The 16509-nt window shown below is 34.7% G+C and overlaps 1 protein-coding gene and 1 long non-coding RNA gene across 4 annotated transcripts in view; both read left to right on the plus strand.

The window, feature by feature from the left end:
- The window catches only part of LOC144567496 (uncharacterized), a 33210-nt gene extending 25734 nt beyond the window's left edge, over positions 1-7476 (plus strand). Inside the window, exon 4 of the long non-coding RNA XR_013515426.1 lies at positions 6978-7476. This is a non-coding gene — a long non-coding RNA (uncharacterized LOC144567496). The remainder of the gene's footprint in view (positions 1-6977) is intronic.
- Positions 7477-10295: 2819 nt separating this feature from the next.
- LOC144567720 (uncharacterized) lies at positions 10296-12916 on the plus strand. 3 transcript variants are annotated; one of them, XM_078317884.1, is made up of 3 exons: positions 10296-10448; positions 10950-11273; positions 12167-12916. In XM_078317884.1, the coding sequence occupies exons 2-3, from the start codon at positions 10953-10955 to the stop codon at positions 12782-12784; spliced, it is 939 nt and encodes a 312-aa protein (XP_078174010.1). In that variant the 5' UTR covers positions 10296-10448; positions 10950-10952; the 3' UTR covers positions 12785-12916. The 3 variants fall into 3 exon arrangements, with proteins under 3 accessions (XP_078174010.1, XP_078174009.1, XP_078174011.1); XM_078317883.1 differs by having other exon boundaries at positions 10325-10463; XM_078317885.1 differs by lacking the exon at positions 10296-10448 and adding an exon at positions 10470-10642.
- The last annotated feature ends 3593 nt before the right edge of the window (positions 12917-16509 follow it).

Raw genomic sequence — 16509 nt, forward strand, 5'->3', positions numbered from 1 at the left:
CCAATTGAAGGTCTTTGTAGCACTCTAGTAGTGTCTCTACATTGCAAGATAATAGGGTATTTACAACCCTAAAACAACACTCGAATTGAAGGTGTTTGGAGCACTATTGTATTGTCCCCAGATTGCTAGATAATAGGGCATTTACAACCCTAATAAAAGACTCCAATTGAAGGTGTTTAGAGCACTCTAGTAGTGTCCCTATATGGCAAGATAATAGGGCATTTACAACTCTAATGCAACACTCAAATTGAATGTGTTTGGAGCACTCTAGTATTGTCTTTAGATTGCAAGATAATATGACATTTACAACCCTAATAAGACACTCCAATGGAAGGTATTTGAAGCACTCTAGTAGTCTCGCATAAGAGGGATACGTCATTCGGACGGTGGAATCGTACAATCTGACTTTCATATTTTACAATGGCGTGATGCATGGTCAACCATGCTAGACTTAGTGGGATGTCGAAGTCTCGCATATCTAGTACCGTAAGGTCTAAAATGAAAGACGCGGTTGATTATTATTCTATCGGGAATACCGAGTGATGATTAGACTAGTCTGCTAGGGGTCAAAACGAGGCGCTGGCCACCGAGAGCTCGGGGTAAGGCTCCGACGACTGAGACACGGTTTTACGTCTCCGCAGGATTTTTATTATAATTTTGACCATTCATAATTTATATTTTATAGATTTTTAATCTTTTTAATAACTCCATAAATCTAAATTAACAAATTTTAATTATAATAAGACATTTTCCACTTAATGAATTTAATAATAATCTCATCATTTAATCACTTTATATAATTTAGTTTACTGCATCGACCATCATTTAATTAACTACAAATTGTTATTTACCCATAAAACCAATTATTTACTCGCTAATTGTCAATTCAATTTTGGAGACAGTGGCGGTCGTCCATCATGTGACGATACGATAGAGAGGGGACGTATGATAAAAGTAGATTTTGATTTCTAAGTATCTATACGTGAAGTTATTTACAACCCTAATACAACACTCCAATAGAATGTGTTTGGAGCACCCTAGTGGTGTCTCTATATGGCAAGATACTAGGGCATTTACAACCATAATGCATCACTCAAACTGAAGGTGTTTGGAGCACTCTAGCAGTGTCTCCAGATTACAAGATAATAGGGCAATTACAACCTTAATAAAAACACCCCACTTGAAGGTCTTTGGAGAACTCTAGTAGTGTCTCTATATGGAACGATAATATAGTATTTACTTCCATAATATAACACTCCAATTGAAGGTGTTTGGAGCACTCTAAGTAGTGTCTCTATATGGAAAGATAGTAGGGCATTTACAACCTTAATACAATACTCCAATTTAAGGTGTTTGGAACACTCAACTAGTGACTCTACATAGCAAGATAATTGGGTATTTACAACCCAAATACAACACTCAAATTGAAGGTGCTTGAAGCACTCTAGTAGTGTCTCTATATGACAAGATAATAGGGCATTTACAACCCTAATACAACACTCCAATTGATGGTGTTTGGAGAACTCTAGTAGTGTCTCTATATGACAAGATAATAGGGCATTTACAACCCTAATACAACACTCCAATTGAAGTTGTTTGGAGCAATCTTGTAGTGTCTATATTTGGCAAAATAATTGGGCACTTACAACCCTAATACAACACTCCAATTGAAGGTATTTAGAGCAGTTTAGTAGTGTCGCTATATGGCAAGATAATAGGGCACTTACATCCCTAATACAACACTCCAGTTGAAGGTGTTTGGAGCACTCTAGTAGTGTCTCCAGATTTCAAGATAATAGGGCATTTACAACCCTAATACAACACTCCAATTGAAGGTGTTTGGATCACTCTGGTAGTGTCTCCAAATGACAAGATAATAGGGCATTTACAACCCTAATATGTTGTGAATTTTAGGGGTATTTATTTGGAACTAATTATCACGCAAATGCTTTAAATTTATAAACTTAAAACACAAAGTAGATTAATTACAAGCGCACAATCTAGCCTTGTAGTAATGAGGTATCGATCCAAAGAATAAGGCAATTATATTTTTTTACTTAAACTAAATTAAAACTAAATTAATTGCAAGTAATTAAAATGGGGGGAGGGGTGTTTTGTTACAAATTAACTAAGTGTGGGTTCAATACCCAAAGCTGTTTGTTTGTAACAAGAAATGAAATCAAATACAAATAAAAAAGGTGTTTGTAAATTAAGATAACGAGGTCTAAGGGCTTTTGGTACAATCACTTGGTCTATTTACTTTTGGAGTTCTCTAAATTCACGTCTTGACTTGATGGGAATTCCAACTAGGTAGGTCTATTTCTAGTTCCTATAACTACCTTTCACACTTCATGATCCTCCTGCTAATGTACCTCTTAATTAGGGCTCTCATCTACCTAATTGGGTTATTTAACATGAATCATCTACTACTGTTACTTGGTACCATATTTGGTTCTATGATTCCTGGAATAGATCCGAATCCAGTCAACCTTATCTAAACCCTAAGGGCATGCTCCAGACGGGGGTACACGGAGGGAGGGGAAGGGCGAAGTCACTGTGCAGAGATGAACGCACACCAGACCGGATCTGACCGGGCGAGTTTACTTGCTCCAGAAGTAGAGAATCGAAGAGGAAGCAGAGGGGAGAAAACACTATTCGGAGGTGAGCTCTGTGTTCAATTTTGACGAAATCGTTACCTCCCAAATCAGGGTGTACAGATTACTGTTTGAAGGAGAGCTTCCACCCTGTCTCCTCCCTTCCCTTCCCTTTAATGAGGTTTTACTCTTAGTTTGTGGAGCACAACCTAAGATTATTTGTGTACAATGAAAGTGTTTATTCTTTATCATACACCCTTAATGCTAAAGTACTATCACTACCCTAACAAGGTTTGATTACCAAAACACAAATCATGCATGACTCACAAATATATAAAATAAAACCAAACATCAAGCCAAACAATCATCATAAAAAGAACACCCAAGTAAATAAACTAACACAAGTTCGTGCTACAACCTAAGCCCTTTGAGAGGAAATTAGCCTCTCATGGATGCAAAAAGCAATAACATCCATGATAGAAAATAAAGAATCCATACAAGTAAAATCAAGAAAATAACAAGAGAAATAGAATACTAAAATTTCCAAGTTATGCCTCAGTTCTTTCTTGCAAGCTTCTCGAGATCCGCCAAGTTCTTCAATCCTTCACGCCTTTGATTCACTTGAGAGATGAGATGGATGGAGAGATTGGTTAGGGTTTCTATGGAGAGAATTATGGTGTCGAAGATGGCTTCGCCAAAGGGGAGATGCTCTTCCTCCTGCTGCCTCCCCTTCATTTATAGCTATTTTGTGACTTAGGGAAGAAGCAACCAATTATGGAAGGTGAATCAATCAAGATCTTATGAGATATGATAACAGATTCTAGCTAATTTCTTTCTAAAAAGGTTCCTGTGACTTACACATTACATATTCTGATTTCTAACCTTTCTTTAATTGTAGATCTCGTTGTCATCTTTCCAACAAGCTTTTATTTGCCTAAAACGGAGTTCGTATGACCAAGATATGGTCAAAATACGAAAGGGTGTCGAAAGCTGGAATTTATGTATTTGGATTGTGCGGCTAGGAGTGTGGGCAGGGGTGGCCGCACGGATTTCTGCACTATGAGCTGTGCGGGTTGGCTAGGCCACACAGAGCCTCTGACTGGGCTGTGAACTGAACTTCAAATGGGCATAACTCCTTATCCGTAGCTTCATTTTCAGCGTTCAACCACTTTTTGAAAAGCTTGCGAGAAGGTCTTTCATTTCTTGTAATTTAAATTGACTTTTGGTAGTAACTTGATTCTTTTTTATCGAAGCTTCTTTCAAAGTGGGTACGATCGCACCAAGTGCCCCAGAGACCGTTCCAAAGCTTGCAAATGCTCCAAAACTATAAATAAAATGAGCAAACGGTAGTAACTTGGTCCTTGATGTATTTCTAAGCTAAATTATGCTAAATTAACCTAAATGCAAGGAAATTGGTCAAGTTATCAATACAAAACCCTAGGTAAAAGTGTACCTAATTTACGCTCATCATAATACAACATTCCAATTGAAGGTGCTTGGCACACTCTAGTATTGTCTCTATATGGCAAGATAATAAGATATTTACAACACTCCAATTGAAGGTGTTTGGAGCGCTCTAGTAGTGTCTCCATATGGCAAGATAATAGGGCATTTACAACCGCAATACAACACTCCAATTGAAGGTGTTTGGAGCACTCTAGTAGTGTCTCTATATGGCAAGATAATAGCGCATTTACAATCCCAATACAATACTCCAATAGAAAGTGTTTGGAGTACTCTAGTAGTGTCTCTATATGGCAAGATAATAGAGCATTTATAACCCTAATATAACACTTCAATTGAAGGTGATTGGAGCACTCTAGTAGTGTCTTTATATGACAAGATAATAACGCATCTACAACCCTAATATAACACTTCAATTGAAGGTGTTTGGAGCACTCTTGTAGTGTCTCTATATGGCAAGATAATGGGGTATTTACAACCCTAATACAACACTCCAATGGAATGTGTTTGGACCACCCTAGTAGGGTCTCTATATGGCAAGATAATAGAGCATTTACAACCCTAATACAACACTACAATTGAAAGTGTTTGGAGCACTCTAAGTAGTGTCTCTAAATAGCAAGATAATATGGCATTTACAATCCTAATACAACACTCCAATGGAATGTGTTTGGAGCACCCTAGTAGTGTCTCTATATGGCAAGATAATAGGGCATTTACAACTATAATACAACACTCCAATTGATGGTGTTTTGGAGCACTCTAGTAGTGTCTCTATATGGCAAGATAATAGAGCATTTACAATACTAATACAATACTCCAATTGAAGGTGTTTGGAGCACCCTTGTAGTGTGTCTTTATAATAGGACATTTACAACCACAATACAATACTCAAATTGAAGGTGTTTGGAGCAGTTTAGTAGTGTCTCCAAATTGCTAGATAAAAGGACATTTACAATCTTAATAAAACACCCCAATTGAAGGTTTTTGAAGCACTCTAGTAGTGTCTGTATATGGCAAGATAATATGACATTTACTACCCTAATACGACACTCCAATTGAAGGTGTTTTGAGCACTCTAGTAGTATCTCAATATAGCAAGATAATAGAGCATTTACAACCCTAATACAATACTCCAATTGAAGGTATTTGGGGCACTCTAGTAGTGTCTCCAGATGACAAGATAACAGTGCACTTACAACTCTAATACAACACTCCAATTGAAGGTGTATGGAGCACTCTAGTAGTGTGTCTCCAGATTGCAAGATAATAGAGCATTTACAACCCTAATAAAACACTCTAATTGAAGGTCATTGGAGCACTTTTGTAGTGTCTCTATATGGCAAGATAATAAGGCATTTACAACTCAAATAAAACATTCCAATTGAAGATGTTTGGAGCACTCTAGTAGTGTCTTCAGATGGTAAGATAATACGGCATTTACAATCCTAATAAAACATTCTTATTGAAGGTGTTTGGAGCACTTTAATAGTATCTCTATGGCAATATAATATGTCATTTACAATAGTAATACAAAACTTTAATGGAAGATGTTTGGAGTACTCTAGTAGTGTCAACCCTAATAACTCTTAAATTAATAACATTAGTAAAATATTATTTTATGCTGCAATTGCATTTGATTGTATAAGCGACATCAACAACTTTTATTATCCTTTCATATGATTTTTTATTTTTTATTGTAACTATGTATATTTTAAATTAGAATTTCTCTTTTTGTTGCGAACTTAGCTATGAAGTAACTTCTTTTTTGTTTTTTGTTTTTTGTTTTTACCCAACATGTACAAAAATAGCCCAACCTTTCCCATATAATTCACAGTACGTACAACATGAAATTTGCAGCTTGGACATCTAAAAAAAAATTTTGCAGCTTGGAGACCAAGGAATAGCCCAACCTCTTTTTTAGGTATTATTTTTAGAATAGTAAAAATGTATATATGATAATTTCTCATTTTTATTTTGACTTGATAATTATATCATAAGCACCACCTACGTACGTATATTCATATATATTCAAACTTCGTAAAAGAAATTAGTTGATAACTTCTTCTACTCATGTCTATTTTTTTTGGATTACATATATATGGTCATGCAATAATCCCTGGAATAGAAGCTTCTCCTTTTAGTCTTTATGATTTGTCCAATACTTATTTTTAGGAGGAGGGTTCAAATGCCTCCATTTTTTGTGCCTCCATCATGTCTTCATTTTTAAAAATTTTAATAACTCAAGATTTAAAACTTAAAAGTCAAAATAAAACCGTTAGATGTGATCTATGTTATTTTCTCTATGTGCTCATAAAAAATTATCACATTCCAATTTTGTTTTTATGTGAATCAATAAGTTCAAAAATCAACGTCTAGAAATCATCCAAATTAGTGCATTTTTTACAAGCTCTTGATGACAATCAAAATAAAATTGAAATGTCATAATTTTTAACCTGTGCATAGATAAAATGATGTAGATCATATCCTACGGTTTTATTTTGATTTTTAAGTTTTAAATTTTGGATTATTAAAGTTTTAAAAAATGGAGGCATGATGGAGGCACAAAAAATGGAGGCATTTGAACCCTCCTCTATTTTTAATATTAGAAATAACTATTTTTTTATAGTCAAACCCAATATAGTTAACAATGAAAATGGCTTACGGGTTCAGTATAAAATGAAACAATGAGAATAGAATGCACAATAAATTAGTTGTTTTTTATAGGAAAATATATTAGTTGTTTTAACACAATATCCATCCAACCAGCTCAATTGGTAATAATTTTAGTAGAATTTATTTTCATATATTCAACCCAAAGTGATTTTTTTTTTTTTTTATTGGTTTCTTCTCAAAACCTGCACTAATTTGTAATAACAATCTTCTTTTTTGTCGTCATTAGAACATTCACATAAGCAGGTGTTGCTTCCTCTTCATCACATGATCAGGCTCGACATATACTACGAATAAAAGATCTACACAGAGACGAGACTAGCTAGGAAGAAGAAAGATCACAAATAGGAAGATTTTGAAAAATGGCGCCACCGCAGAATAAAGTTATTCACATCCGCTCCACTGATCATGATGCAACTGAATGCGATACTGACTCCAATTCGGATTCCTTGGAAAGATACCAGCCCAAAAGGTTCTCAAAAAAAATTGTGATACCTCAATCAATCCCCATCCAATGCCAAAACCAAAATCCTGAATTTCAAAACCCGTCTCAACAGCGCCAACCTTCGAGCAAGTACCGAGGGGTCCGCAAAAGGAAATCTGGTAACTGGGCGGCAGAGATGAGGGACCTGGAAGGTGGGGTCCGTGTCTGGCTCGGTACATTTCCATCAGAGGATGAGGCACACCAGGCTTATGAGGATGCATCCGTTTGCATCAAGAAGCAAAAGACACAGATTGCTCAAAGGAACAAAACTCAACTGTACCAGACAGATGCTCCACCGTACCAGGCGGCCACAAGCAGGGGCGGAACCAAGGCCTGGGCCAACCTGGGCCTTGGCCCCCCCTTGACCCAGAAATTTTACAGAGGCCCCATTGATTTTCTTGTTAATACTTCCTTGCTATTGATTCTCTACACAAGGCCTGGCCCCCCTTGGCCCAAATTTTTTACAGAGGCCTCTTAATCAAAAAAAAAAAAATGCTGGCAGCCTGCACCCTTCTCTTCATGCGAACCTTCTCTTCAAGCAAAAATTGCTGCCCTTGGCGATCTCTCTCTCTCTCAAGTCTCAAGCGAAAATTTACAGAGCCCTTGGCGTTCTCTCTCTCTCAAGGTAATAATTTAGCAATTTCAAGTTTTAAATAACTGGTGCTGTGAAATTGAATCTGCTGCCATGAAATTTCAAGTTTTAAATAACCTAGGCGGTGAGATAGTGAATTGGTGAATGGTGATGTATGCCGCAAGGTTGAATGAAATAATGCTGTTTTGGTTTTCAGGTAATCAGGTTCATTGGTGTGTTTATGAAATTATGATTGTATCATGTTAATATGCTATGTACCAGTTATGGCAGTTTGGCTATTTTTTTTTGTTGGGGATGTAAAATTGTTATTATATATAAATTATATATGTACCAAAAATGCATATCCCAAAAAGAAAATTCCTAAGAAAATTTAATCTGGTGCAGTGTGTGAAATTGAGATCATGATATTTTTCAGAAATTGAGATCATGACAACATGATTTGCTACATTGAGCGATAGATTTTTGCTGCTATTCATGATGAAAGGATTTTGCAGCGTTTTCAAAACATGAAGATTCGAAAAATTCAACTATCTCAAATTAATAATTAGTGGTACGTTTTCCAATTAAAAATTTAAAATCATTATGATTGTGAGATATTGATTTATTATAAGATTGTTTCTTTCATTTTTTTCTATGTAGGTTGTTTTGATGTTTTGTTTTGACTTAAAAACATGAAGTCATGAAGACTCGAAAAATTAAACTATCTCAAATTAATAATTAGTGGTACATTTTCTAATTGAATTTTTTTTAAATCATTATGATTGTAAGATATGGATTTATTATAAGATTATTTTTTTAATTTTTTCTATGTATGTTGTTTTGATGTTTTATTTTGACTTCAAGATATGAAGAACGATTCATCAAATAGGTGCTTTGTTACTTAATCTAATATTTATTTTTGTTAAATATTTTATTTTAAAATTAAAAGATTATGACAATTGATAATTGCTGAATTTTTTTTTTATTATTTAATCGTGTAAACTAGTTAGGCCCCCCCTATCGATCATTCCTGGTTACGCCACTGGCCACAAGACAATGCCAGCAGTGTCAGACAACCAGCCAAAATGTCAATCGTGTACCAAATGTTTGTACCAACATACTGGCATAATAGAAGAAAGCAGGGCCGTAGTTTGGATTAAGAAGGGAGAAGAGAATGTGGAAAAGGAAGTGACAAAACAGAGGGAAGATATCACTTCAGACAACTCAACATTAGACATTGCGAGGGCAACAAATCGGAGTCGTCTAACACGTCAGCTTCTGATATTAGAACTGGGCCCACCTCACCAGTCCATAACACCAGTGCCAGACCACCAAGTGATTTTGATTTGAAGGATTTTAATTCTCAGCTCCTTAAGCAGCAGGAGGCATCAACAGATGTCGAACTCAAGACCGGTGATTTTGATTCTGAGAATGATCTGATTCAGGTTGAGCATCTGTCTACGTGGGCTGGAAAATTGAATTGGGATGAAAACTTATTATTTAAAAAATAAAATTAGTGAATGTATTTGTGTTTTGAAAATTTGAGAGTTGTGGGTTTATTATTGATATTTATTGGTAGAATTATTTTCAGGTTTTATTAACTGGATAGTTATTAGCAACTTTTATGTAGAGAATTCTTTAGTCGAGCTTTCTTTGTTAGATCATTAGGAAGTAGCTAGGGACCCAGTGTCAATGTCTGTTTTAAATTTTTGAACTAGTTGTGCCATCTTCTGACAAGACAATTTTCTAAGTTAATTCTCAAATAATGTTAATATATTATTAAATTAGGATTGAGATATTTTTATTGTATTCGAGTAATTTATGAAATATATGGGTGGGTATATGTGATTGAAATCTCATTTTTTTTATAACCTTCTTTGATCTATCTTTCTATTGACAACTTCGTATTTGATCAGATTTTCCGTACATAATATGTTTTAGCATTATAAGAAAACAATTGAAGCCAAGCAGATATAAGTCGAGTTTTATGATCTAATATGAGAAATTGGGAACTAAACCTACTGAGTCTGCTTTAATTGAGAGGTTAAATAAGTATGGTGTGACTTTTTTTTCTTATGAAGGAAATCAAAATGCATCTCTACTTTTTTTTAAGAAAAATGTTACAAGGTCGAATTGAAGAAAAAAAAAAGCACAATTCTTCAAATTATAGAAGGCACCTGGTCTCCCCTTGCCGTTGTTTGTCACCCAAAAGTTAAAATCTACGAATTGTTGAAAATGATAAATAAAATAAAAATTCAAAATTTGTCCTTAATTTGCTTTTCATAAATTTAATTCCATTGAACTAAATCTGGGATCTAGAATTTTATTGGGTGGACTTGAATTAAATGAGATTGGAATTAAAATTGGTTCCTGACCGAATTAAGTCTTCTTCCTCCCAAGTCCCAAATCGAGCTCGGAGTTGAATAAGACGGGTCCCATAATAGAATTAAACTGGTCCACTGTCAGTGGAACCTGATCTCAATTTTTAACTAAAGCCCAATTCCTTAATCCACCAAAAAGCGAATTCAATCGGCCCGAATCGTCTCACCCTTGATAATTCCTACAATTTGCCCTAGCTCACCGCCTCCTCTTGGTTGCTACTCGCACCACTAATCAATCGCCTCTTCTTCTTTCTCGTGCTTCCAACACTTGATAAACTCAGGTATCTCTCCTTCAGGTTTCTCTTTCTTGGTCTTTCTCTAGGAAAAAAAATAATTGGAATTGAAATTCCGAGCCTATGAAATCCCGTTTTGAGAATATGACGGGAAATGGTAATCGAGTTGATTTCATTCAGATGGAATTGAAGGAGCTGAAATCCTAAAATCCGATATCCTTCAAACCCCAGAAACTTTAGACGTTGTACTACAACTTTTGCTCTTCTTTCTCAATTGAAGTTCCTATCTTGCCATATAATAATTACAATTTAGTCTTTTAAAAAAAGCAGTATTTACCAGTGAAACTAAGTTTAAAGACAGTGACAACATTGTTTTGGCTTTCTACAGCACAGCGCACTAATCATATGTTTTTTTTTTTCATTTTGACTCAATTTTCTGTTATTGTCAGTGTGTTGTATAAAGCCAAAACAGCGCTGTCAATATATTTATCCAAAACCAATTCTAATAATCATCATTATTATCATCTTAATATTATTATTTATATGCAGGAAATGAGCAAAGGAAAAAGCAAGTACTTCAGATGGAGCGACCAAATGGATCGGGTTCTCAATTCTAGCTTGTTGGAGCAGCACAATATAGGGCACCACCTGCCGAGTGGTTGGAGGCCAGAGGCTTATGAGGCGGTGGTAGAAGCGATCAGAGACAAATGCAATGTCACTATTACCAAGGCACACGTCATCAACCGCCTAAAGACATGGAATGTGCAGTATAATATAGTGAAGGCCATGCTCAGTACAAATGGCTTCTCATGGGATTGGGATGTGAACATGATCAATGTCGAGAGCGATGAAGTTTGGGACGAATATATAAAAGTAAGATGTTATTTACAGCAATAGTAATAATACAAAAGTTGCTGGATATGTGGAACATTTTTACTAATTGGAATGGAAACATAAGTACTGTATGTTAATAGAAATGGGTGTGCCCTTGTTATCACATTTGCTCTCATGTGGGCCACAATCATTAATTGTTAAAAAGCAATAAAGGTCCAAGTTGAGGATGAATCATCTTTTGTGCTTGTATTTCATTTTTTTATTATTTAGATGAAGGTGTTTCAAAATACATATTGCAACCTTCAGTTTTTTCATTCTGGGGTCCCACTTGGCAATGGAATAAAACCTTAAGGCGCATGTTGGAGTAGCACTGTCAGTTGCACAAGTTCATGACCAAATGATTTTCTAGCAAATGTAGCAATGATCCATGCATTACATGTGAGAAAAGTATTTTAAACATTTATATTGAAATTTCATCGATTGAGAAGGGTAAAAAAAAAAATTAGGTGAAGGGGCAGGGCAGTTCAGATCAGTGTGTCAATGGAGGGGTAAGGGCAGCGGTGAAACTTTAGTTAGACCCTGCTGTACCACAAATTTTAAGTTCAACTTCCTTTATTTGACAGATTTTGTCAAATAATATGTCCATATATGACTTTGAGAGATTGCACTTATTATGATGCAATTAGGGTCATACTCAAAACACCAGTGAGATATCAGCATTAGTATCAGTCAGTGACCACTTCCAGACAAAAAATTTCTCTTTATTTATTATTATTTTATTTTTTTGCACCAGCTGGTTTGTGTAATTTATAGGTCTAATTCATTAGACTCGCATTTCAGCAGGGAAGCCTTCCTGTGGCGAGTGACTGAAACATAGGTTCTGTGCATCTTAGTTTCATGAGATACCAATCAATTCAACTCTTTCAATGCAGGATCACCCGGAGGCCGTGTGCTACAAAACAAAAATAATAGAGAACTGGGGCGACCTTCCTCTCATATGTGAAAAGAACCGCAGGCCTACACGTAAGAGCACTGATCCAGAGACCGAAACTGGTAATAATATCCAGGTAGAAGATGGTACTGCAGAGCTAGACAACAGCCACAACACAAGTGATGTGTCGCTGCCGCCTGTCGACATTGACTTTAGCGAACAAGAACCATTCATTGAACAGCAACAGCAGCAAGAGCAACTTCAACAGGAGGAAGAAGAACAACAGCACCAGCACCAGCAGCAACAATTGCCAACAACAAATGGAGTCACGCCAGACTACCTTCACTCATGGCCAAAGCTCGCGAAGAAAAGGAGTCGTGTAGGGGATGCTGTTGTGTCGCTGCCGGCGCCACATCAGCTGCAGTTCTCTGATGGACCTCTACAGAGATCCAGTGCAAAGAAGATTTTTGGGGAGTTGTCGATTGTGAAGGGTTTGCAGGAGTGGCAATTGTTGCAGATTTATGATTTGTTCATTGAGGATGAGAGGAAGTTTGAGTCGTTCATGGCACTGCCTAATCATCTCAGGAAACCCTGGGTACTTATGCAGATAAGAAAATGATTCCTTTTATAATATGTTTCAGTTAGGTTTCGTTAGATCTGATGTTGAATAGAGTATTGAAGGTAGTGTGGTTGTAACTTGGGGTTGTAGCCTGTATCGTTAGAATATTAAAATATAAATACTTAGCTAGTATAATCTCCCAATCAGGACTAATGTTGTTTGTCTTAGTCTAAAAATTACCAAAATGAGCTTACTCAATTTGAATGGCTTATTGCTGTCTCAAAAGAATCATACAAAAAGTTCTATAATGTAACAGAAGTTGGATAAACAGCGAATTAAGTTGTTAGTAACATATAAATTTTTTAATACTATAACAATTATAATTCAATCCTATCAGTTAGCAGTAATTTTTCCAAGAAAATAAAGCAATGATAAACAATAGGATGTAATTGAGAATGCCAAGCTTTGAGGGGGAAGAAAGGCAGCCAGGGAGGGAGCGAGAGAGGTTGAAATGTTGAATGAGTATCGGATCAAATTTAGTTTGTAGTTTTTTTTTTAAACGTTGGATTAGTGTTAAGTTTCTTACGTTCGTTAATATTACGGATTTATTTGTCAAATTTAATGTCAACTCAGTTACTGTAATAATTAATTTATTTGTTCAAGAGACCGACTCTCTACCAGACTTACTTTAACATATTCATTGTAAGTATTTATATTCTTAATTATAGATTATATAAATGTGTGTGAACAAAAACGAAGACATATTAATAGAATAGCCGCTGTGCGGTTTCTCCTCCTCATTTCTCTTTTCTTCTTTAATTTGTTCCTCTCACTCTTTAAGGTCTCACCTCTAACATAGCTCATCTCCTCTCTCTCGGCTCTACTTTTTTGAGTGGAGAGGAAAATGAGGAGTGGAATACATGCATTGGAAACAAAGCGAACTTACTTTTATAGCTTCACCTAACCCTTCAGGCATTGCTACTTCTCTAGGAGTGGAATACATGCATGTCCAAGAATATAATTAATACATGACAGCCAGTCAACGTATGTGCTCAGATCTTTTGTCCAACCGCTGTTTCTTATCATTGCACCTATTTTAATTTCTTTCACATAATAATAAACAATAATAATTAGAATTTATGAGTCATTATTATATATTAATGAGAGTAAGTAATTAATATTATAGGATAGGAGTGCAAAAAAGTTATGGGGAAACAAGATATCATACCATTGTCACGTGTTTTGTACGCTACTAATCTCATCTCAGGGAAGAACTTTTAAGAAATATACATGAAATTGCCCCCAAAAGGAGAAGTTCAATTTTCCTACAATAATTAAGAAGACTTTTGCTGCAATGATTGAGGAGCAGGGTAAATTTCGTACATAATCTGTGCTGTGTCCATTTTACAGAGCATCTATAAAATTCCAATATTAATATTTACCAATGAAAACACACGTTTAATTGTAAAGGTAAGATTTTAACGGAACAATTTTGACTTTATGCAGCTAGCATACACAATTAATAAAATCAAAATAGCTCTGCATATGATTCATGCAGCGCTGCATGAAGCCTAAACTGTTTTGTTAAAAGATTTACCCAATTGTACATCAGTACATGTATTCAATTATCAATAAGTTATAGAAGTAACCGTGTCACGATATTTATCCAATTGTACAGATCGGACCGTTTAAATCTGATTTTGGCTAAAAATTTGTCACTCAATTCCTTCTTCTATCCCAATATTATCCACATCCCCAATTTTTCTCTTTGGCATGGCTCAATATTTCTAATAACTATTGCAATTATAATTCAATCTTATCAGTTAGCACTTAGCAATATTTTTCTGAGGAAAATAAAGAAAAGATAAACAATATAGGATGTAATTAAAAATATAGGATGTAGTTATGTGCCAAACTTATTAAGAGAGAGACTGCGGCAGGGAGGGAGAGTAGAATTTGTATTCTCTACATTAACTCAAAAAATATTCTTTTGAGTTAATACATCTGGACCTTTCGATTTACTTTAATAACTGTACATATTAGATCCACACTAATATTAAAGAGGGTCCCTTGAATTATAGATTGTGGTCGGATTGGATCCGTTTATTATCAGACAGCCGAGATGTGTTAACACAAAAAAATGCTCTTCTTAGTTAACACAAAAGGTTGAATGAGTATCAGATAAAATTTAGTTCATAAAAAAATTTGAACCGTTGGATTAATGTAAAGATTTATTTGTACATTTATTTTTTTCCGAATTTCAACGTAAATCGAACTATTCGGATTAGATATCCAATTAAATTTGATCTAATATCATCTGATACGATCTGAACTTCTTTCTGAACGTTGCTTTACGGAACCTTCTTTTCCTCATCACAGTCGAAATATAATGAAATGGAGCCGTATATATTCGTATGTATAATAAATGCGTTTTAGTTCATTTTCACTAAAAAAAATATATAAAACCCAAAACGGCAACGACATCGCACATTAGCCTATCTCCTTTATCGATTGAGACAGCTAGCTGCATATATACCTATGAAACATTTTCTGAGCTTTGGATCGATTGAGCATGATAGATATATAATTAATGGGGATGAATCCAAAGACACTCTTGAGCTTTCAATTCTAATATATAGCACTGTAGTCTGTAATATAGAGACGTTGTAAAAATTCTTAATTTTTTAATATACAAGTTAGTCAGGCAGCTGGTCAGATTGTTCAATTTTGTCTGTTTTTTACCTTTGTTCTGGTCTTCTGGAGTTTCTTGAGATAGTACGTGTGATTTTGGGTGAACAAGGCTTTAATTTTTGTTTCTATGTTGAATAGTTCTATACTTAATTCGTTGGCTGGTATCGTTTTATATATATTATCAGTTTATGAAGTATTTGTCTAGCTAAATGATGCTAAGGTAATTTTAATTTGTTGATTTATATTACCATGTTGTTAGTAAAAACACACAAAACTTTATAAATAAGAACAAGGGTACGTATAATGGAAAAACATATATAAATCTTAATACTATTGAAATAATTAAGAGTAGTTAATTTTATGAGTAAATAGAAAAAACATTAAAAGAGTTCAAGGACATATATATTGAATATAATAAAGGGTAAGGGTAAATAAGAAATTGAAACACTCTTCAAGGTACGTAAGAAAAGAGTACGTTATAGATGGTGTTCTAAATCAATTAGAATAGATATATAAATTTGATATGTTAAATGCTGATGAAGAAGATAATATAATGGATGAAGGAGACGAAGATCTAATAAACGTTCCAAGTTGTTTACAGTTATTGATGAATATTTTGTTGTATATGTTGTGTGTTCTTCTAATTATTTATTTAAGAGTTCGGTACACTTTAGCATTTTTTTAATATTATTTTAAAATATTAAACATGTACACTAAGCCGTGATTTTTTGTTGTGTGTTTTTAGACTAATGTTTGTATGATATTGTATGAATTAGACCCGGGACGAGATCATGGGGCTTTAATTTTTACTAATTTATTTATTTTGAATAAATGCTAGAGTTCAAGCTATTAAATTATTTATACTTAAAATAAATTCTCATCGATATTTCGAATATGTGACATTCCACACAAAGACATTACTTTTTTTTCAGCAAATCAAAGACCAATTCTTTTATTACTTTTTTTTTTTTTTTGAACTCATATATAAAATGTAAATACTTGTTACAATACTCAATTACTTCTAAAAAGTAATGAAAGCCGATCGGCAGTTTCCCTTCTAGGGTATTTAAAAAAAAAAAAGCTCCTAAAAGGTG

This window comes from Carex rostrata, chromosome 16, assembly GCF_964058835.1.
Source record: "Carex rostrata chromosome 16, lpCarRost1.2, whole genome shotgun sequence".
NCBI lineage: Eukaryota > Viridiplantae > Streptophyta > Magnoliopsida > Poales > Cyperaceae > Carex > Carex rostrata.

Excerpts from the sequence above, each read along its gene's own strand:
- LOC144567720 (XM_078317884.1), top strand. The coding sequence starts at position 10,953 with ATGAGCAAAGGAAAAAGCAAGTACTTCAGATGGAGCGACCAAATGGAT. Across the intron at positions 11,274-12,166 it reads TTTGGGACGAATATATAAAA|GATCACCCGGAGGCCGTGTG; the intron begins GTAAGATGTTAT and ends CTTTCAATGCAG.